Source organism: Phyllostomus discolor, chromosome 2, assembly GCF_004126475.2.
Source record: "Phyllostomus discolor isolate MPI-MPIP mPhyDis1 chromosome 2, mPhyDis1.pri.v3, whole genome shotgun sequence".
NCBI classification, from domain to species: domain Eukaryota; kingdom Metazoa; phylum Chordata; class Mammalia; order Chiroptera; family Phyllostomidae; genus Phyllostomus; species Phyllostomus discolor.
Genome location: NC_040904.2, coordinates 120,741,048 through 120,765,594, shown reverse-complemented (window position 1 = coordinate 120,765,594; position 24,547 = coordinate 120,741,048). Strand labels below are relative to the sequence as shown.

At 34.7% G+C, this 24,547-nt stretch overlaps 2 protein-coding genes across 3 annotated transcripts in view; one reads left to right on the top strand and one right to left on the bottom strand.

Annotated features, from left to right (window-relative positions):
- The window catches only part of LOC114512850 (centromere protein P), a 284,496-nt gene that overhangs the window by 205,463 nt on the left and 54,486 nt on the right, over positions 1–24,547 (bottom strand). The gene's annotated exons all lie outside the window — the stretch shown is intronic.
- OGN (osteoglycin) lies at positions 1,875–23,945 on the top strand. Its single transcript, XM_028531983.2, has 6 exons — positions 1,875–2,210; positions 4,502–4,595; positions 15,831–15,989; positions 17,665–17,867; positions 19,874–19,969; positions 22,074–23,945. The coding sequence occupies exons 1-6, from the start codon at positions 2,040–2,042 to the stop codon at positions 22,242–22,244; spliced, it is 894 nt and encodes a 297-aa protein (XP_028387784.1). The 5' UTR covers positions 1,875–2,039; the 3' UTR covers positions 22,245–23,945.

Sequence of the window (24,547 nt, the reverse complement as noted above, 5' to 3'; positions counted from 1 at the left end):
GCCATAAATTGACAATTTATATCAAACTCCCAGATTATCACAACTAAATTTTTAAAAATTCACATTCAAATAGAAGCATGAGTATTCAAGCCTTAGTTTATTCAAGCTTTAATTTGAAAGGCCCTTAAACCAGTTTTGAATATAAAGAAAACAAATTAGTATTCTTTACTTTTCTATTTTTAAATATTTATCCATATTTATATTTGATAAATTTTTGGCTTAGAGGAGAAATGTTACCTTGATTGCTAAAAGTACCAAAGCATGATAAAAGTAAACTTAATATTAAATATTTATAGTTTCATTCACTTAGGAAACAAAAATATCTTTTATCAAATCTAAAATTATAAATCAAATATACCTTCAAAAGGCTGATTCTGACACTTGGATTATTTTATGCATAACTAGTACAAAGGGGAGGGAATCCAAATGACTAAATTATAAAATAGACGGTGCTAAAAGTAATTTTTACATTGAATTATAGTATAAAACAATATTTTTACTCCTAATAAAAGTAGATCATAGACTATGCTTTGGCTTGCTGTAGTATTTCATTAAAAAATATTTTATCTCCTGTAGAAACATTAAAATGAAAAGCATATTTTAGAACTATGTCACCTTCATAAGCTAATATTCACAAAAACATTAGTGTTGATTTTATAAGGTAAAAATAACACAAACTTACAATAATTAGTAGAAACAGACTGAACACAACAATTACAAATATTTTAAGCACACTTCCTTGTACAACACACTACATTTCACCCTAGAGAAAGAATGTTGTTGGCAAAGATCTCTACCCACATGGAAACTGCTTTTAAAGCTGTTGGGCCTTGAAATTCTACTCAGCAGTTTGAAATCAATCCACAGCTTTCCTCATTCACCCTCCCACTTGGGGTTATGCACAGATATGAACATCTATTGAAAAAAAAAAAATTTAAAAACAGCTACAATAGTAGGCTCCCTCCCCCCAACATATTATCCTAAATATAATTTGTTAGGTTGTGGCTCATCTAACAGTCTTAATAAATGTAAAGGTTAGCTCTATTTTTTGATGTTTTAGTTACCTTAAACAATTATTTTTAACAAGTACATTAGTATACATCATTGTGTAACTTCAATATCCGTTACAGGTGAGGAAATAGTGCCGCAAATGTCACAAATCTTGTTATTCTTAATTTTTAACCATTGATGTTTCTGATGAACTGGCATCTACAACGCAGCACCAGGAACTCTGAGTGATTCTGTTTGAAATTACCTAAGAAAAAGTCTGAAATGTGCACTCCCAGATAAAATCCACCAGTAGCTTAAATCCTTCCCATCACATTCCCCTAATCCTTGATTACATTTCTATAGTTTTCTAGTCTGCAATACCATTTTTTTATTTTTCATAGTTTAGATTAAAAAAAAAAACAATTCTATTTATTAAAAATAATGATACCTATGAAGATTAAAAACCTAAGAAAATTAAAAGTATAGTTTTGCCTCTATTTTGTACCACCAAAAAGTATTAATGACTACTTTTCATAATGTTAGATTTAAAGTTTGAATTTTAAAACTTTTCTTGAAACTTGTTTTGTTTATACTAATACAAATCAAGAGTTCTTATAAAACAGCAAAGTTGAAATATGATATTTTAAATTCACAGGAGACAGGATCTTGGGTTTTCATTTTAACTATTTATACTACAGGTATCCTAAGATTTCAAGCCCATAAAAGTACTTTTGTTCATAGCATATAATTATTAAGAAACTGAAATTATCAACATTGCTTGGATTTTCTTGATAGAAAAGACATAAAACCATTTTCTGAAAGTGTTTTTCAGAATACCACTGACACAAAAACTTTTAGCATCTAATCACTAAGGGTTAAATATTTGTTCTCTGGCCCCTACTGCGTACACCCTGCCAAAAAGTCCTCTAAGCTTTTAAACATTGCTTCGATGGTCTGCATTTTTACTTTCAGGGAAAAAGGAGTACTGTTCTACAATCAGCAGGCCATTACTATCTTATTAACTTCCAGTCACCTTAATTTTTGTTAAAATGAAGATTCTTCAGTCTACACTTCTGTTGCTGTTTGTGCCTCTAACAAAGCCAGCACCACCAACTCAGCAGAACTCACGTATCATCTTTGATTATGGAACAGATAATGTTGAAGAAATCTTACCTACCCAAGATTATAAGGATCAATACTTGGATGGAAAAAATATCAAGGTACCTTATTTCTACTCTAACTTTAACTTTTAAAAAATAGTCTAGCCCATTTAACTGCATGCTTTTGTTTTTTTCTGAATGTGTCTCATAACGTAACAGGAAAGAAAAAGCACTTTTAGCAATTCAAAGTAATTCAAAATAAGTATCCCTGAGATTGTATTTTTCAAGTATGCATGTCTCTCAGATTATTAAATAATACCGATGGTAACCAAACAGTATCTACAGCAACTAACACAAAATTTAAGGAAAACTAAACTTTAAGGTGGTCCCTGACCAATTGAAATTTATATATTAAGTATTAGCATTATCCGATGCTCTATATTTAAATATTATATTATCTCAAAATAAAATAGGAGATGTGTATTTGGGGAAATAAAGATGGACTACAAGTTTAAGGTCTATTATTTTAAGAAGAATGGTTCAAGAAAATAAGTAGAAGAGTATCACTACTTTAGTATATATAGTATTCACAATAATTTATATATGTCAACTACTTACAGTACCAAAAAGAGAAAAACTACTTGATATGGGGCTTTCTTTTTAAGTCAGCATCAACAATTGAGACTCTATCAGTTTGTACCAAGTAAATGTTAACTTTCATTAAATTAATACTCTATCACATCTTTCATACTCCACTTGTATGGGTTAAGTAACTACTTGTGGTTTTCTTGGCACACTGCTGGGTACGGAAAATGTTAATATAGCACGTATCTTTCCCCTGCCTATAGTGGCGCTTGCTTGCACGCGCGCGCACACACACACACACACACACACACACAAATAAGAAATGCAGCCAAATATCTAACAATGTCAATTTTTTCAAAGTTCTTCTCCACTATAAATAAGATGGCAAAGATTTTAAGAATGATCAGTTATAGTTGCTTCTCCCTCCCTCCCTCCCTCTTGCCCTCTCTTCTTTCTTTCTCCCTCCTCCTCTCTCTCCCTGTCCCTCTCCATCTCCCCCTCCCCTCCCCCATCTCTTTCTCCCTTTCGTTCGTTCCTTCCTTCCTTCCTTTCCCTCTTTCTCTCTCTCTTTCTTTCTTTCTCTCTCTCTCTCCTTCCTTCCCTCCTTCCTCCCTTCCTTCCTTCCCTCCTTCCTTCCTTTTCTTCCTTTCTCTTTCTTTCTCCCTCTCTCCCTCCCTCTCTTTCTTTTTCTTTCTCTCTCTCTCTCTCACAGATGAGCAAATGTTAACATCACATTTTCATTCAATGAAGTTAGTTAATATGCTAGTATTATTCTTGTCCAACACTAAGACAAAAAAAATAGGTATCACTAGTCATAGCTTCAAAAAAAAGGGCCCATCATAATAAGATACTGGTTCACATGGATGATTTGAAACTATCAATCAGATAGAAAAATACTTTTAAAATTTCCTGGTCCCAAAAATGTAGTAAATCAAAGAAATTGTTTCATTTCTTCATGTTGCTTTCTTTACAAGTCCATCTTAATATAAATGAAGTGGAGCAGAATTCCATTGCACTTAATATACAAACACGAAGTGGAAGGGACTGATCAACCAGAACACACACAAGAGAATGAAGGAGTTAAGACAGACTGAAGGTGGAAAATGCTTCCAAAGGGCCCCACATAATATACTTTAGCCTAATGGCAGATTATGTTCTCTCCCAGAATATGAAAGACAGAGTAAATGATAAAGACCTGAGTTCTCCTAAAGCTAATAGCCTGGACCAGTGGTCTGAGTGTGGTGGGTAGGCCGGAATAAAAGGACTCCAAGGGCCAGGGCCTAAGGGAGGCAGGTGGATAATTAAGGGTCACTTCCAGAAGAGACAAAAAGAACTTACTCAGTGCTTTACACATGACATGACTGGTGCTTTAGTTCTGTTCCACATGGCAGAATATATCAGAAACTCAGTTTGAATAAAAACCATAAAGAATAATTAAAAGAGCTACTTTACATAATAATCTTAAGACACTATCTTCATTCTAGGTTTTACCTCAAAAAAACTTTAATTCCAAGTCAGAGAATTCTCTCTTAGTTCCCATTTGGAATTTCAGTATGTTCAACATTTAGGAAGTATGGAGTTTGGCTTTTGGAGATGTAAAAATAAAAAAAGGCCTGGTTCTTCTGCTCAAGAAGCCCACAATATAAAGGAAAAGCAAGCTAAACAAATATTTACACTACTTAATAATTTAATACATACAATCCTAATAAAACATAAAAGAAATGCCATTAACTATGACTATGGAAAAATAGATGTCCACGATTTCTTTTTTACAGTCAATATTAGATTTTATCACACCTGATGATATATTTTTATATTTCTAATAGGAAAGAGAATCTATAATAGTACCTGATGAGAAAAGTCTTCATTTACAAAAAGATGAGAGTTTAACATCATTACCCTCCAAGAAAGAAAATGATGGTAAGTATGAATAACTATTATTTAATTTTATAAAGATTTTATTTATTTTATTTTTTTAGAGAAAAGGGAAGGGAGGAAGAAAGAGAGAGAAAAACAACGATGTGCAAGAGAAACATCAATCAGTTACCTCTCGCACACCCCCAGCTGGGGACCTGGCCCACAACCAAGGCACTTACCCTAACTGAGAATTGAGTCAGCAACCCTTTGGTCCCAGTGGCTCAACTCATTAAACCACATGAACTAGGGCTTTAAAAGGACCTTTAAAAAACAGCGTACAATAGAACTATATTCTTTATAGTAATCAAAAATTGCCTCTGTACAGTAAACCCAAACAGAATTCCATCTCCAACCATAAAGTAAAATAGGTATATTAGGTGTGCACATTATTTCCCATTTCACTTTATGAGAAACATGGAATAGGAACACACAAGAACAACCAAAGCTTAATCCAGGTTTAGCTCCTACAAAGTATGTCTTTCTGTCTACATAAAATCAATTCAATAAACAATTATTAAAAACTGATAATTTTCAAACTCAGTCTTTTGAAATTGTGACTTGAGTTTTCAACTTTATGATGGCTCCAAAGTGACATGCATAATAAATTACGTGAGATATTCAACACTTAATTGTAAAATAGGCTTTGTGTTAGATAATTTTGCCCAATTGTAGGCTACTATAAGTGTTCTGAGCATGTTTAAGGTAGGCTACGCTATGAGAGAGAAACTATTGCAACCTATGCATGCACCCTGACTGGGAATCAAACCTGCAACCTTTTGGTGCATGGGATGACATTCCAATCAACTGAGCCACCAAGCTAAGGCAACGGACCATATTTTCACCTTATGATGGGTTTACTGGAAGTAACCCCATATTAAGTTGAGAAGCATATGTACTATGACAGCCTGAGGAAATGTAAATAAAACATAATTCTTCCCTTCAAGAAACTCACAGATGAGGGAGAGATAGCTACACAGACTGTCCCCAACTTACAATGGTTGGACATACACTTTTCAACTTTATGATGGTGAAAAAGCAATATTCATTCAGTAGAAACTGGCTAGGCTAAGATCTTCAATGTATTAGGCATAATAAATGCATTTTCAACTTACAATATTTTCAAGTTTTGGTTAATCAGGATGTGACTCCATTATTAACTTGAGGAACATCTGTATATACCCAATGTTGCTTAATGATAGAGATACATTCTGAGAAATGCAACATTAGGTGATTTTGTTGTGCAAATAACAGAGTGTACTCACACAAATCTAGATGGTATAGTCTACTACATACCTATGGTTAGCCTATTGCACCTAGGCTACAAGTTGATACAGTATGTTACTGGATAAAACAACACAACATTAAATCAAGGACAAGAGAAATAATACAACCAAGAGACCCAGTAAACACAAGATGTATGAAGCTAATGCCAATGTAACATAGCATGCTATTTTATAGTAAACATTTTTAAAATAAGGATAAAGAATATGTATACTCTAAAATAATGATAAAAAGTATAGTGTAACTTCCGACCAAGATGGAGGCGTGGCTAGATACACTTTGCCTCTTCTCTCAACCAAAAAAAAAAAAAAACAACAAATTTAAAAACAAAAAACAACCAGAACTGCCAGGAATTGAACTGTATGTAAGTCCAACAACCAAGGAGTTAAAAAAGAAACATTCATCCAGACAGGTAGGAGGAGCAGAGAAGAGCAGCCAGGGTGGAGAGGATTTTCAGCAAGGCAGCAGCTGGAGGACCGAGTGGTCCCACATTTGCATGCAGATAAACCAAGAGGAACACTGGGGAGCAAGGCAGACCATACAACCCAGGGTTCTGATATGGCGAAATATAGCCTCAAAACCTCTGACTGAAAAAACCTGTGGGGATTGTGGGGGTGGGAGAAACTCGCAGCCTCACAGGAGAGTTCATTTGAGAGACCCACAAACCCACCCACCCAGGAATCAGCACCAGAAAGGCCCAATTTGCTTGTGGGTAGCAGGGGAAGTAACTGAAAGCCGCTGAGAGCTGAGCAAGCTGCATTGTTCCCTCTCTGATGCCTCCCCCACAGCACCACAATGCAGTGAGGTGGGATGCCCTGTCCTGGCAAATGCCTAAGGCTCTGCCCCTTACAACATAACAGGAGCACTGAGACAAAAAATTATGGCCCAAATGAAACAACAGATCAAAGCTCCAGAAAAAAATACCACTAAGCAATGAAGAGATAGCCAATGTGTGAGATGCAGAGTTCAAAACAATGGTAATCGGGATGCTCACAGGTTGAGTATGGTCTCAAAATAGAGGAAAAAGTGAATGCAATGAAAAATGAAATGAAGGAAAATGTACAGGGAACCATCAGTGAAGGGAAGGAAACAGACTTACATCAGCAGCCTGGACAAGAAGGAATAAATAAACATTTGACCAGAAGGGAATGAAGAAACAAAAATTCAAAACAATGAGGAGAAGCTTAGGAACCTCTCAGACAACTTTAAATACTCCAACATCTGAATCACAGGGACACTAGAAGGAGAAGGAAGAAAGAGTAAGAAATGAAAAACTTAGTTGAAAAAATAACGAAGGAGAGCTTTCCCAATTTGGCAAAGGAAATAGATTTCCAAGTTCAGGAAGTTCAGGAAGCTCAGAGAGTCCCCAAATAGTTGGATGCAAGGAAGCACACGCCAAGGCATATCATAATTACATTATCCAAGATTCAAGATAAGGAGAGAATCTTAAAAACAGCAAGAGAAAAGGAGACAGTTACCTACAAAGGAGTGCACCTAAGACTGTCAGCTGATTTCTGAAAAGAAACCTTTCAGGCAAGAAGGGGCTGGAAAGAATTATTCAAAGTCATGAAAGGGAAGGACCTACATCCAAGATGACTCAACCCAGCAAAGCTATCATTTGGAATGGAAGGGCAGATAAAGTGCTTTCCCGAGAAGGTCAAGTTAAATGAGTTTATCATTACCAAGTCTGTATTATATGAAATGTTAAAGGGACTTATCTAAGAAGAAGACGATGAACAAAACTATAGTCAAATGACAACAAACTCACAAATTCCCACAACTGAACCTAAAACAAACAAACAAACAATATAAAACACCTAAGCAAACAACTAGAGCAGGAAGAGAATCACAGAAATGGAGATCACATGGAGGGTTATCAGTGGGGAGGAGGAGGGGGAAGAATGAAGGAAAAGGTACAGGGAATAAGAAGCATAAATGGTAGGTAGAAAATAGAGAGGGGGAGGTGAAGAATAGTATAGGAAATGGATCATCCAAAGAACTTACATGTATAAACCATGGACATGAACTAAGGCAGGGGGAAGGGGATGAGAGGGGAGTGCAGGGGGAGGGGAATAAGGGCTAAAATGGAACAACTGTAATAGCATAATCAGTAAAATATATTTTAAAAAACCATATAGTATAGTTAACACATAAATCAGTGACATACTAATTAGTGATAATAATCAAGTATGAACATAATTGTGTCAATTACACTTTTATACTAGTAGTTCAGTAAATTTAGATACACTAGCATTGCCACAAATGTGTAACGTACTGTGTTATGACATTACGAAGGCTACAACTTCATTAGATAATAGAAGTTTTTCAGCACCATTATAATCTTATAAACTACCATTGTATATGTAATCCACCACTGACCAAAAAGTCATTAGGTGGTACATGACTGTACAAAAATAATTATAATGTACATTTCAATGAAGAGAATAGAAAACTTAAACTACAGGGTGCTACTCAATAGTCCTACCTGATTTATTCTTGTTCTATTACAGAACATTACTTCACATGACATGAAAAAAAAGTCACACACTAATTTCTATATTGCTACAATAAAATTAAAATGAACCAAAACAGATAATACATCTTAAGAAACCTGAAAAGTATCAAAGTAAAAGTAGATTTGAAAAAGTGTAAAGGCATCCTTGGCACTTGGATAAAATGACTCAATATCATAAAGATGTCAGCTATCTCTAAATTTGTAACAATAAACTTCTTTAAAAATCTGGTAAGGCTGATAATCTTAAAATCATACAGAAAAATCAACCTGCATGAATCGCCAGGGAAACACTGAAAAATGATAGGTATATGTGGGACCCAGATGTACCACACACAATAGAACACAACTTAAAAATATTCTAGTCTGAAAAAGCATGATACCAGTACATGACAAAATAGAAAGCCCAGAAACAGACAGAAATACAAGTAGAAATTTAGTATATGATAAAGTCAGCATCTAAAATCACTGAAACAAAGGTAATTTTTTTTATGGTTCTTGGACAACTGAGTGGCCAACTGAAAAGGGCTACAATTAGATCTATATCTTACACCAAAAATTAAACTCCAAATAAAGTCAGGTCTAGCCCTGGCTGGTGTGGCTAAGTGAAATGAGTGCCAGCCTGTGAACCAAAGGGAGTCACCAGTTCTATTCCTAGTCAGGGCACATGCCTGGGTTGCAGCACCAGGTCCCCAGTCAGGGGAGCATGAGAGGCAACCACACATTGATGTTTCTCCCTGCCTCTCTTTCTCCCTCCCTTACCCTCTCTCAAAAATATACAAATAAAACTTTAAAAAGTAAATAAATTTGAATCTAAATTTAAAAAGTGAAACCATACAAATACTAGAAAATAACTTGGGTGTAAGTTGCTTCCAAATCCAGAAACAATAATACAAAAGATCAATGACGTCAACTCCATAAAACAGAATTTTGCATAGCAAAAAACCATCACAAATGAAATCAAAAACAACTGAAAATTGATAAAAATATTTGTAACTTATATCATTAATAAAGAGTTAATATCTCGCCCTGTCCAGTGTGGTGGCTCAGTGGTTGGAGCATTGTCCCATAGACCGATAGATAGGTCAAAGGTTTGATTCCTGATCCAGGCACATGCTATGTTGCTGGTTCAGTTCCTGGTCAGAGAGAGTATGAGAGGCAACCAACAGATGTTTCTCTCTCACATCTGTGTTTCTCTCTCTCTCTCTGTCTACCTCCCGCCCCCTCTCTCAAAAATCAATAAGCATGTCCATGGGTGAGGATTAAAATAGAAAAAGAGTTAATACCTCTAATTTATATAAAAAGTAAAAATCCAGCCCTGGCTGGCGCAGCTCAGTGGATGGAGCACGGGCTTCGAACCAAAGCATCACAGGTTCGATTCCCAGTCAGGGCACATGCCTGGGTTGCAGGCCACGGCCCCCAACAACCGCACATTGATATTTCTCTTTCTCCCTCCCTTCCCTCTCTAAAAATAAATAAATAAAAATCTTTAAAATTAAATAAATAAAAAGTAAAAATTCTAGGAAAAAGAAATGAACCGAAAGCCCATTGAAATAACAGTCAAAAGAGATGTACATATAATTCACTGATTTAAAAAATGACCCTTAAACATATGAAAAGATGTTCAATCTCACACAAAAAGAAACACAACTTAAAATTACACTGAAATGCCACTTTTAACCTATCTGATTCAGAAAAATTAAAAGTGTCACAATATAGTATTATTATTTTATTGACAAGGGTATAGGGTATAAGACAACCTCAAACATTGCTGGTGAGAATGTTAATGGGCACTACACTTTTGGACAGGAATTCGGCAATACCTAAATAAAACCAAATATGCATTTACTCTGTGACATAATAATCAACTTCTAGGAATGTATCCTAAAGATAAATCTCTGAAAGTAAACTCATATGCAAAATCATTGAAGCATTACTTGCAATTGCAAAATACTGGCAACAATCTACTTGCCCATATATTGAATATTGTTTGAATAAAGTATGGTATATTCACACACAAAAAATACTATGCAGTTGTAAAAAGAAATGAGGAAGATCTCAATGAAGTAACATGAAATGATTTCCAGAATGTGTTATATGAAAATACACAGAAAAATTGTACCTACAGTATGCTGCCTTTCGTCTCACAAAGAAGGGGATATAAGAACATATACAGGCATCAGTTCACTTGTTGCCCTGGCTGGTATAGCTCAATGGATTGAGTGCCAATCTGAGAACCAAAGGGTCACCAGTTTCGATTCCCAGTCAGGGCACATGCCTGGGTTGTGGGCCAGGTACCCAGTTGGGGATGTGCGAGAGAGCCCACTGATTGATTAATGTTTCTCACCTTCTGTTCCCTCTCTCTCTAAAAAAATAAATAAAATCTTTAAAAAAAGAAAAAAATACTCAAGAAGTGTATTAAAAAACTAAGACTAGTAACCTACAGGTCAAATGGGAGAAAATCTAATCCAAGTCAACCTTAAATTCAGTATTTTGACAGTATACCTTTGGGCTAAAATAAAAACAGTGAATAAACACTAAAATTCCAGTGAATGGATTTGTAGCAATAAGGAAACTACTTAATGCCTGTCCTAGGACTGAATAATGTGAAGCAAACACACTGTGGAAAATGAGAGCTAGGTTTCTGTCAGAGAGGCTGCTACAATTATGAAAAGGGAGAAGGTTGGAATGAACACTGTGGAGCTAAACTGGAATGGAAGATATTAGCATCAATTTATGGCTTGCATACAGAGATACAGAAACAGATATAGATGTGTTTGTCTCTCTGTGAGAGCATGTATAGGTTGTATATATATGCGTATGTTGTTTTTATGTGTATATGGTGTGTGTGCGTATATATTAAAGGTCTGTCTGGAAAAAGTCCAGCCATTGTTAATATAATGAAAATGGTTTGCATGACACTGATGTAACCTAGAAACCAAGGAGAATAAACTGGAAAGTGCATGAGTGACCAATGATGACTACACTCTACTAGTCAGTGGAGGCGGTAGAAACCATTGAGTGAGCATCTGTACTGTGTGGCCATTGCATTCAAAATGACTGAGCAAGTAGAGCAATGAATCTGCATTCAATTTTATGTTAAGCTTAATAGTACTCCACACAAACTACTTGGATGATTCAGAAGACTTTCGGGGACAATGCAGTGAGTGCAGTGCAAATAAAAGTGTGGCACAAATGTTTCAAAGATGGTTGAGAAGCTGTTGAAAGTGATCCACATTCTGGAAGGCCTGCAACAAACAGAACACCTGATAATATTGAATATGTACTGGCTATAATCAACCAAGATTGGTGGACAGTGCAAGAACTTAAAAATGATCTGGAGATTCTAAAAACTAGTGGATCCAACATTTATGATGCAGGATCTTGGCATGAAACGTGTTGTGGTAAAATCTGTTCTTTGGCTTTTGCTACCAGAGCAGAAGGAACATCGTGCTGCAGTGCTAACGACTTGATTCAAACTGCTATCAATGAACCAGATTACCTCAAGAAGGTCATAACTAGAGATGAATGGTGGGTCTACAGCTATTACTGGCAAACAAAGGCCCAGTCATCCCAATTGAAGTCTCCTGGTTCTCCATGCCCTCAGAAGGCACGGCAAAGTCACAGCAAAATCACAGCAAGATCAAGACCATGTTAACTGTGTTTTTTGATTGGGAAGGTATTGTCCATCACAAGCATACGCCTCCAGGCCACACAATTAATAAGGAGTACTACCCCAATGTTCTTCTTTGGTTGAGTGATGGAGTACAATCAAAATCGCCACACCTATGGGAAACTGGTGATTGGCAGCTTCATCACACACAATGTGCCTGCTCATGCATCACGTTTCACACAGAGTTTTTCAGCAAAACATCAAACCACCCTGGTGACTCAGCCCCCCAATAGCCCAGAATTTGCACCCTGCAACTTCAGTCTTTTCCTAAAACTAAAATCATTTTCAAAAGGAAAGAGATTTCAGACCATTGATGAGATTCAGGAAAATATGACAAGGCAGCTGATGGCAATTAACAACAAAGGATTCTGCAGAGTGTTTTGAACAGTGGAAGAGACACTAGAACTATGTGAGGTTTCAAGGTGCCTACTCTGAAGGGGACTGAGGCATCATTGTCCTATGCACAATGTTTCTTTTATCTTGTATCTTCTTCAATAAATGTCTCTATATTTCTAGTGACTGATACTTTCTGGACAGACCTCGTATATATGTATGTATGTGTATATGCATATACAGAGAGTATACATACACATGTGTGTATGTATGTGTATTATTACATGTGGGAACAGAGACAAATATACATGAATATATTTCCTAGCTTTCTCTACTGGAAAAGCCTAAAAGCAGTGAGATTCTGGTAGCAAGGAGAATATCTACATCCGAATCCTGGTTTCTAAGTGCCATTCTCTGTTAAAAGTAACCAGTCCTCTGAAGAAATAGCTGATTTCAGGCTTGGGGCAGGGAAAAGGAAAGATTGGTCTGGGACATCTTACCAAGCCAGAAAATCAGGAAGTTCCCAAAGAATAATGGCGACTTTTAACTTTTTAATAATTTTTCAAAATATAAAAAATACATAGGTATAAATTTATTAAAGATATATAAGACCTGTTCACTATAGTCTAGGCAAAAATGCTGAAAGAAATTTAAAATGACTAAACATATGGGTAGATATATTATGTTCAATGACCAGGAAACTCAGTATTGTTAAGACAGCAATTTTTCTCAAATTTACCTGTAGATTCAATGTAATTACAGTTAAAATCCCAATGGGCTTTCTTTTCTGGGGTTTTTTTTTTAGGATTTCTTTTTAAAATATTAACAGGTATTCTAAAATTTATGTGGGAATGCAAAGAACCTAGAGCAGTCATTACAACATTGAAGAAGAATAAAGTTGGAGGACTTATACAACCTAATATCAACACTAATATAAAGCTTTAGGAATTAAGATACTGTGGTATTAGCATAAAAATAAATAAACAAACCAATGGAACAGAGTCTAGAAATACACAAACAATATGGTAAACTGATTGTGTACAATGGTGCCAATTCAGAGGAGAAAAGATGATATGGTAAACTGATTGTGTACAATGGTGCCAATTCAGAGGAGAAAAGATGACCTTATCAAAAAAATGGTGCTGAAAGAGCCAGATACTTTTAGAAAAAGAAAAAAAGAAAACTTTAGCCCTTCCTTACACCACACATAAAAATTAACTCAAAATTAACCCTATACCTCAATATAAAGAGTCTAAACTATACAACCTTTCAAAAAAAACAGGATAAAAACTTAATGTTTGGCAAAGATTTCTTAAATACAACACATATATGAATTACAGAGGAATCTACTGTTCTTCATTAAAATTAAAAATGGTTGCTCTTCAAAAGACATTGATACAAATAAGAAGACAAGCCACAGATTGGAGGAAAAAACTTACAAAACATAAATCTGATAAATGACATATCCATAATACATACTCTTATAATTCAATAATAATAATAATAGAAAAATAAATCATTTAAAAATAGCCAAAGAAATGAACAGACACTTCATCAAAGAAAATACATGGATGACAAATAGTATATAAACAGATGCTTGGTTAGGAAACTATAAAAAAAAATAAACAAAAAAATAGATGCTCAGCATCATTAGTCGCTAGAGAAATGCTAATTAAAACATGAGATACCACCACATTCCTTTCCTAAATGGCTAAAATAAAAAGTCCAACCATACCAAAATGCTGGTGAGGATGTACAGCAATGGAACAAACTCTCATGCAATGCTGACAGGAATGTAAAATGGCAAAACCACTTTGGAAAATAGTTTGGGACTTTCTTCAAAAAGTAAACATACACCTCACCTACCAAGGCATTCTATTCTTAGGTACTTAACCAAGAAAACTAATGCACTAAGTCCACACAACTTGTACATAATTGTTTTTAGCCACTTTCTTTAAAATAGCCCAAAACTGGAAACAACTGAAATGTCCTGAAGAGATGATTATAAATTGTGTATACTGACCAGGAATACTACTCAGTAACAAAAGAGAATGTACTACTGATACAAGCAACAACAGATGACTCTCACAGTAACTATACAGAGTGAAAGAAGCCAGACAAGAATATATAAAAAATTAGTCTCTTGATATAAGATTGGAAGGGAGAGATTACGAAATGGCCTGAGAAAGTTTTGGGGGTGATGGATATGTTAATTATCTTGATTGTGGTAATGATTTCATGGGTATATACTTATGTCAAAAAAAATAAATTAAACAAATATGTGCAATTATTTGTATGTCATATAATCACAAAAAAGCTGTGGTAGGATTAAGAGCTTAAAAGAGCCCTTTCTGGCTAATCCGTCACAATTTGATTATAAAAATAAATGTGATGGTAATGTGTTATGACCTCCAGGATAAGGAATTCATAAGTTCATAATAAAATTAAGTAACTAATTAATTAGAAGAGAATGTTCCACCTTACACCAGAATGCCAAGTAACAAGTGTAGAAAGAATGATGGAATTAGAAAATCATTATTTGACAACTATCCTAGTGATAAATAATTTGTGTAAGAATCAATGGATAAAAAACCAGTGGGAGGATGTTTAATAACATCAAAGTACTCCTCTGAAAGATATTAATTACAAAGTGAAAAATATTTACTTTACAGAGTGAGAAAAATGGTGGACACCAAATGAACCAAGTGACCAAAGACAGTATTGTCAGGAATGGGTCAAATAAATACCACATGCTCCTTGATTCATGGCAATGAGGATCCTGTATCATTCCCTGGTATTCCTGACAAAAATGGGGACCCTCTACAAACCCTAATTAAAAGACCTTCCGTAAAATATATGCCCTAAAATAATTTTAAAAAACATTAAAAATTTTCCAAAAAGTAAAAGGTATGAAAAATAAAGACTAATAAGCTGTTCGAAGTAAAAAGAGACGAAAGAGGCATGACAAGTAATGCAACAATGATGGTAGAGTGAATGGAATCCCTACAGTGCTTACAATGACTCTAACTTTCAAATTAATAGTTTGCTTATCTAATTAGTAGTTTCTAAACTCCTTAGCTGTCACCAATATGAAATGTGTTTGTGCCACACCAAGTAATAAGTCAAGCTCATGTTTACCTTAAGTCCTGCTTTTCAAATTGTTTGGTATTCAAATGAGGAAATACAATTGTTGATCAATGCAACAATTAAAGGATCAATAATAAAGCAGAGAATAAAAGAGACTGAATCACAGAATCAAAAATATGAATTATCACTTACAGTACAGGTCTCTAGCTATCATAACCATAGTATCTTTCTTATCACCTATAATTCTGTAAAATCTTTTCTAATCAGTAAATTCATAATAGCAATAATTTCACTAGAAGGGGCCAAATATTTTTAAACTGTTTATACTTTTGTGATTTTTTTCCCCAATTAGAAATGCCCACGTGCCTGTTGTGTGTTTGTTTAAGTGGCTCTGTATACTGTGAAGAAGTTGACATTGATGTTGTACCACCCTTGCCAAAGGAATCAGCCTATCTTTATGCACGATTCAACAAAATTAAAAAGCTGACTGCCAAAGACTTTGCGGAAATCCGTAAGTTACTTTTAAATAAGATATTAGTATTAACACATGTTAGTATTTAACTCATATAAACCCAAGATTCTAGATACTTGTGGCCTATCACATCAAGGGTAGTCATTATTGTCCTATTTACGTACCTACCACATTGCACAAAAACCCACTGATTTGTTAGTGAATCTCTTTTCCATCCAGATCTCCTCTGTCATCTTTCTTCACTGGTCACTTTGGTGTCTTAGTCATTTAACTTATAGGCTAACAATGTCTTCTCAACCCCAGTAGTTCAAGATTCATTTGCCTCAGCCAGTCAGTTGACCCAACATAATCAGGATGCTTCTCCAATAAAATGTCTTATTTTCTAGCTTCAGTATAAAAGCACCGAGACTGTTTTTCCTTACTTTAATTTAACTCACGGTTCTTAAATGTGGCTGCATGAATAAAAATATCTGGGGAAACATTGAAAAAATACTGATACAGGCTCCTCAGATGATTTTAGTATGATTGGAACTAGCGTCCCTCCTGAGTCATATAAAATCTTGGACTTCTGCCGTCCTATCAAACCTTATAAAACCTTGCCACTTGGGTACCTCCAAGAGCACAGTAAATCCCCCATGTTTGCAGTGCCTAGTCCCAGTCCTGAATCACTAATCCCTCATATTCTCAATTCCTATGTTGTCAAGTGCTTCTGAAGAAAATCACACTAAGAAATGTACTATCACCCCACTATACTTTTATAAGATTAACTGTACTGAATTCACGCTGCCTCTAGAAGCCCCTACTGGCTGAAGTATAGTTGTTCCTCATTGTTTGTAGGTTCCATATTTTCAAACTCATCTACTTGCTAAAACTTATTTGTAAACCCCATATCAATATTTGCAGTACTTTCCCAGTCATTTCTAGACATATACACAGTGGCAAAAAAAAAAAAAAGATTGAGTTACCGAATCAAGGACAAACAAGGCAATGCTCTAAGCTTTTCTTTCTGCTTTTATACTGTCAACAGTCCTTTTCAGTCTACTTAATGCCATATCTTTCACATTTTCATGCTTTTTGTTGTTTAAAATGGCCCCCAAGTAGAATGCTGAAATGCTGCCTACTGTTCCTAAATGCAAGAAGGCTGTGATGTGCATTATGTAGAAAATACATGTTAGGTAATTTTCATTCAATGTGAGTTACACTGCTAATGGCTGTTGAGCTCAAAGTTAATGAACAATATATACTAGATAAGATGTCTTTAAAAAGAATCACACATAAAAGTATGTACTGATTAGCTGATGACTATAACCAGAAGCTTGAAGGAACCTAGTCCTGTATGTCCCCAAGGAGTAATGGTTCCATATTTACTAATTCAATGTTTAGAGCAATTTTATACATGACTGACTCAATTAATGAGAAGCAACTAAATTTCCTAATTGTCCCAGACACGCAATATACACATACACATACACATGAACTTCTAAGAGAGAAAATCATACACTGAATTAGTCTGCATCACTTTAGCGAATTTTTTGTCTGTTAAGTAGTAAGTCCTAGAAAGATTAAGAGAACATATGCACAATGACAATGCAACAAGCCAACAAAAACTCCAAAAATAATTCACATGATTCTATTCAATCAAATGTACACAAATGAGATTTTTAACTTCTTATTTCTGTATATTTTCTGTATTTCTCTGTATTTTCCCTTTAAGCTAATTTAAGAAGACTTGATTTTACGGGAAATTTGATTGAAGATATAGAAGACAGTACTTTTTCAAAACTTTCTCTGTTAGAAGAACTTACACTAGCTGAAAATCAACTACTGAAACTTCCAGTTCTTCCTCCCAAGCTAATTTTATTTAATGCAAAATACAACAAAATCAAGAGTAGAGGAATCAAAGCAAATACATTCAAAGTAAGTATTTTATACTATGACTGAACACAGTTATCAGTTTTATACAGCCAATGATAATAAAGGAAAGAGAAAATCTGGTCTAGTAATTGGTTTTATGTTTTAAGACTATTTTAATTTAATAAATGAATTCTTTACATAGTAAGAGCCATACTGTTAGGCTCCTTCTGTCTAGTTTATGCCTGTACCTCACAAAATTATATAACCTTTATCTTGTTTCATGGACTACTTCATATCCCATCTTTTTAAATTGTTTACACAGCAAATATTTATTTATACAGACATGGTTCACACCCTCATGGAACCAAGACTGTACAAAACCACAAAATGGGAGTTTTCCTGTCTTTTTCTTTAAATATTAGTAAGCTACCAATGCCAGAAAAAAATTAAGTTCTTGAAGTAAAACACTGAATTTTACTTTTAATATTTAAATGTATTAGATCATAAAATTCTGTAGTTAGTCTTTCTTTTGAATTTCATTTATGGCACCTAAAACAAAATTATGTAGTGAAAATTAAATACATTTCTTAATTTAGTAATTCAGGAAAACATATGTACAGGAAAAGGGGAAGGTGATCTATTGTGATGTAGGTAGCTAAGTTGTCTCTAAATGCACAAGAAGTAATCACCTCAGCTCAGGATTACTCATAATTCTGATACACTCATTCCAGTCCTGGAAGGAATCCCACATAAAAAGATGAGTAATCATGCATACTACTGTTGGCAATAGAAAACCTCATTCAAAAGGAAAATTTGTAACTGTGATAAGAACCTAAAAATATCAAATATTCATTATTACAAAGTTTATGGTCATCACACAATGTGCAATGTGTCCATAAACATACAATATGTCAGAAAATGCAAAAATATTCCATTTTTCTTTTCTGTGTACATTTAAGGAACCCTCTTTCAAATTTAAGGGACAGTCTAGACACACATCAAAATTATGCAAAATTCAAGGGACTTAGGAGACTTTTAAAAGCTAAACTCACTTTAAAAATATATAAACAAAAGCCCTGTAATTTGAAGATCTATAATTCAAGCTGATAAGCCTTTGAGTAACTGGCATATTAAAGACCTACGGGAGATGATCAACATTTCACAAAAAGAATGTTTGAATATTTTCGATTTACACGTGCATTACAGAAGGGATCCGTGATAAGTTGGCATGGAAATGATAAATTCAGGCACTCTCCCCAGTTTTGCTTATGCTGTAAAAGCCACTGGTAAAATCAAGTTACTCTAACCCATGTTAGTAGAGGCCTACTGGGGAAGATATAAGTTTGGGTCCCATATGGTGAATGTTTAAGAAAGGATTAACATATGAGCAAGTTAATCCTAAAAATGTATCAGCAAATTCTGCTACAGGATGCACATCAAATATAAGGAAGAAGGTTAATGTCAGAGGAAAGTACATATTGAAATCATATTATAAAATATTATATAATAATAGCTACTGATCATGAAGAATAATCCAACATCTAACCCTTAGGTGGGAAAATCTTTACCTAAAAAAGTCTTTAATAAATTGCTTTGAGACACATCGTACTTAAAAAGTATATGTATCCCTTAGAGTATTCATTTTGCTACAAATTGGAACTGAAATAGGTTCTAGAGGTTCAAGAAAAGTTATGGCAGTACCAGGATCCAAATTCAATCCTGCACAGGGACCTCATTAGCCACTCCTAAGACAAACTCAAAGGGTGGTGAGTGCTGGCATAAGGGCTCATGCCAGGCATAGCTGGGTATTCAGAGATCATGTAAATGGACAAAAATGTGGGAATGCAGCAGGGCTCTACTACCCTTCCCAAAGGACCAAAATATACCATTTGTGAAACGAAAAACAAAAAATTCCCAAAGCCCAAATACTATCATAGCAAAGATAAATAGTATGGATGACTCTACATTAGTATCTATATGTACATACATGTATACATATATGTGTGTGTAATTTGAATCCTGTGAAGAAATGCACTGACCTCACTGAAAAAAGTGCCTTTTCCTTACAGAAACTGAGTAACCTGTCTTTCCTCTATTTGGACCACAACGCACTGGAATCTGTGCCTCTTAATTTACCAGAAAGTCTACGTGTAATTCATCTTCAGGTATGACCACTCCTTTCACACTATCAGACTTTAATTTAAATTACTAAGGGTCAATTTAGGAAACTCACATTCATAGGTAAATTTTGCCTATCAGAAAGTACTAATATTGAGCCCAATGCATTCTCCTGCCCACAAGCCCCAGTTCTGGCTGGGACACAATGAAAGGACCAGCACTACTAATTCTGAGATCTGTTCTCAGGGTGGTGTTTGTCTCCAGCTGTGCAGTTAGTATCTCCTAGTTAACCAGGCCCACAGATTTGAAGTTAGGGGACACTAAAACCTCTGGTTTATATTTCTTTGTCCAAATAGCAGTAGATTTTTCCTTTTGAAGACTTTCCAACTGATTTTATTGTCCAACATCAACTTGAGGTAAAGGAAAGTGAGGAGGGAATAAAAAACTAAAATTGATCTTTCAGCATACAGAAATTCCTATTTGTTTTTTTAAACTTCTCTAAAGAATATTTAAGAACACAGTAAGATTTTGAGTTGACACTAGGCTAGGATACTTTTTCCAGCTACTGTAATAGCAAGTAGTCTGTTCTTCCAAAGGCATGCTATAGACTTAAAAATAAAGAGGCTGTGACCCAGTCAGTGTAGCTCAGTTGGCTGAATTCCCAGTCAGGGTGCATGCCTGGGCTGCAGGTTGGGTCCCCAGTCCAGGTATGGTATGGAAGGCAGCCAATCCATGTTTTTCTCCCTCTCTCTAAAAAAATTAAAAATCTTAATAAGAAAGGCTCAGACTGCACAAAGAGGATTTTTTTACCACGAGGATATACAGTATGTATTGTACAATAGTTTAAAAATCACTCTTTAGCGCAAAAAAAAAAAAAATGGCCAAAATGAAAGAAGAGATCAAAGCTCCAGAAAAAATACTATTAAGCAATGAAGAGATAGCCACCCTATCAGATACACAGTTCAAAACACTAGTAATCAGGATGCTCACACAGTTGGTTGAATATGGTCACAAATTAGATGAAGAAATGAAGGCTATGCTAAGTGAAATAAAGGAAAATGAACAGGAAACCAAAAATGATGGAAAGGACACCGGGACTCAAATCAATGGTGTGGACCAAAAGGAAGAAATAAACATTCAACCAGAAAAGAATGAAGAAACAAAAAAAGTGAGGAGAGGCTTAGGAACCTCTAGGACATCTTTAAACGTTCCAACATCTGAATCATAGGGGTGCCAGAAGGAGAAGAAGAAGAACAAGAAATTGAAAACTTATTTGAACTTGAAGGAGAAAACTTATTTGAACTAATGAAGGAGAACTTCCCCAATCTGGCAAAGGAAATAGACTTCCAGGAAGTTCAGGAAGCTCAGAGAGTCCCAAGGAAGTTGGACCCAAAGAGGAACTCACCAAGGCACATCATAATTACATTGCCCAAGATTAAAGAGAAAGGGAGAATCTTAAAAGCAGCAAGAGAAAAGGAGACAGTTACCTATAAAGGAGTGCCCATTAGACTATCAGCTGATTTCTTAAAAGAAACCTTACAGGCAAGGAAAGGCTGGAAAGAAGCATTCAAAGTCATGAAAGGCAAGGACCTACATCCAAGATGACTCTATCCAGCAAAGCTATCATTTAGAATGGAAGGTCAGATAAAGTGCTTCCCAGAGAAAGTCAAGTTAAAGGAGTTCATCATCACTAAGCCCTTATCACATGAAATGTTAAAGGGACTTATCTAAGTAAAAGAAGATAAAAATATGATCAGTAAAATGACAACAAATTCACAATTATTAGCAACCATACCTAAAACAAAAACAAACTAAGCAAACCACTAGAACAGGAACAGAACCACAGAAATGGAGATCACATGGAAGGTTAGCAACAGGGGAGTGGGAGGAGGAGAGAAGTGAAAAAGGTATGGAGAAAAAGTAGCATAGATGGTAGGTAGAAAATAGACAGGGGGAGGTTAAGAATAGTATAGGAAATGTAGAAGCCAAAGAACTTATAGGCATGACCCATGGACATGAACTAAGATTTTAGGTAAAAAAAATAAATAAAAATAAAAATCACTCTTTACATAAAATACGTTTAGATCCGACTACACAGCATAGACAGACTGATTTCAGATATCTGAACACTTTTTCCCTTTTATTTTACAGTTTAACAACATAACTTCAGTTACGGATGACACATTCTGCAAGGCTAATGACACCCATTATATTCGGAGCCTCGTTGAAGAGATACGCTTGGAGGGAAATCCCATCATCCTGGGAAAGCATCCAAACAGTTTTATCTGCTTAAAAATATTACCTGTAGGGTCATACATTTAACCAATACCAATCAATGCAGCACATTAACTAAAATCCGCAGGTACTTATAATCTGTCTCAACAAAGTCTAAAGGAGCATAAATGTCTGTTTAATGGTAGCTTTGTTTCCCAGCATAAAGAAATTTTACATTTTAAGCAAGGATGTTCAAAAGCTTACATATAACAAGTAAAAAGTAAGAATAAATCTTTAAGTTCAAAACAAATTAATGTGAAAATATCTAAACAGCATAACAAAATCCTTGTAGTTTATAGTAGAATGCTATTTTTAAAAGGTTGTTTTTATATAAATATCTCAATTTGAGAAGCATTATTTCTATTACTAATGAAGTGAGAAAAGAAGTCCAAGAAACTTTCAACTTCTTGTCTTTTCTGGCCTTTACTGGATCCCGAAAGCATTTAAGGTTGATATTTCGAAACCTCTGAAAAGCTAAATATTTCCAGTGCTTTCCAATTTTTCTCTTATGATTCATACACTACTCATAATGAAGTAGAAACTCTTTTCTTTCTGTTAAGGCTGCTATTACCTTTTTACTTAGCCTGAGAAATAGGGTCACTTAGGCAAAACTTTTCAAATAAAGCATAATTTACTCTCCAATAAAGAGCTAATATAGTAATGTCCAACATTATTCTGCTTTGTAGTCAGGCAGCTAAAGGCTTTACAATAATATGAACTTCTCTTTTTTCTAAATATTAACATTCTAAACCTAGTATAAAACATTTTAAGAAGTCAAGAAGACCAAAATCAGTATGCTTATATTTTTTTAAAAACCCCAAAAGGCCATCCCATTTCTTAGAAAACAGCAATAATATTCTCTATTGTAAAGGCTTGCAAATAAGATAAATACTGTAAAATATTTTCTTTTTACACTACAGGAATGAGAATTATATTGATAAATCTGCCCAAATGTAAGACACAAAACAAAATGAGTTCTGTGGTGTTACACAACACTACCACCCACCCATACACATCCATGTTTATGCAAACAGACTACATATCCACAAGAATACTGGGCAGCATTTTCTCAAGGCCCATAATTAACCAATACATTTAATGGCGAGCATTCATCTTCAATCGTATAGTGAAGATTTATAATGACACAATGCTGCCAGATTAAAGTTCCTAAAAGAACTTTTCACTTGTCCATACCTCACTCAAAAGCCTTAGTCTCCACATGATTTTGGGATTACATAAGAAAGTACCAATCCTTTAGAAACGTGAGTTTGAACTGTGTATATAAAAATTACCAACATTGTTTCCAACATAAATTACACATTAGAATCAAGTTGGTCTCTGCATATTATTCCCAGGACAAATACTTATTCCTTTATTTAAGCATTTGCTTCCTTGTTTTCCCTACCGAGGATGGCTTTTTTTTTTTTTCAATTTTTCCCCAATTTGTCAAAGGTTGGCCTCCAAATATAACTTCTTCAATAAACAATTTGTGATCTCATAAGGCCAAAATAATTATCCCATAACACTTGTTAACTCATTCATTAATTTTATTTCAGTAACTAATAATCATGACTATTATACTGCTTTCTCATTATTTTGTGTGCATGCCTCATTTCTCTGTCACTGAAGGCTAACTGAGTACACTAAACACATATATCTTTTATACTTTCAAAGTGTCTAGAACAATAGTGACCACATTTGAATTGACTATACAATAAACACAGCAAAATAAAATCCATTTAAACACAATGGCTCTGCTGTATTTGAAAAAAAAATAGAATCTTGAAGCTATCATAATCCTGAACAAATAATGGAACTAAATTTGTAACTTTATCTGGAAAAATAAACTTGATAGGAGAGCTGAATGGTGGAATTGAAACTGGGGAAAATGGTCAGAGGAGAGTTCTCTCACATTTCCCAAGGTCAGAAAAATAATGTATTATTATGTTCTTAATATAATTAAAGTTAAAGAGAAAAAAAATCAAAATAACTGTCAAATTTTAGAAAATTTAAAAGCTAGTGGTTTAGATAAAGTAATTAGGAAAGAGCACTGCTAAAAAGTCTGTTATAGAATAATCATTGAAAAATAATTTTGTGACTTCTAGATAAAAAGAAGTCATGAACCTGACAACCTTTTATGTACCCTTAAATCACAAATAAAATAGAGGCTTAAAAGTAGTATTTTACTCTTACAAACATTCCTGAAAGAAACCAAAGAAATCATGCATAAACGGAAAGCAATCCCATGTTCATGAACTGAAGAGGGAATAGTTAATATGTCAATATTAACCAAAGCAATCAGCAGATTCAATGCAATTCCATTCGAAGTCCCAATGACATTTTTTGAAGAA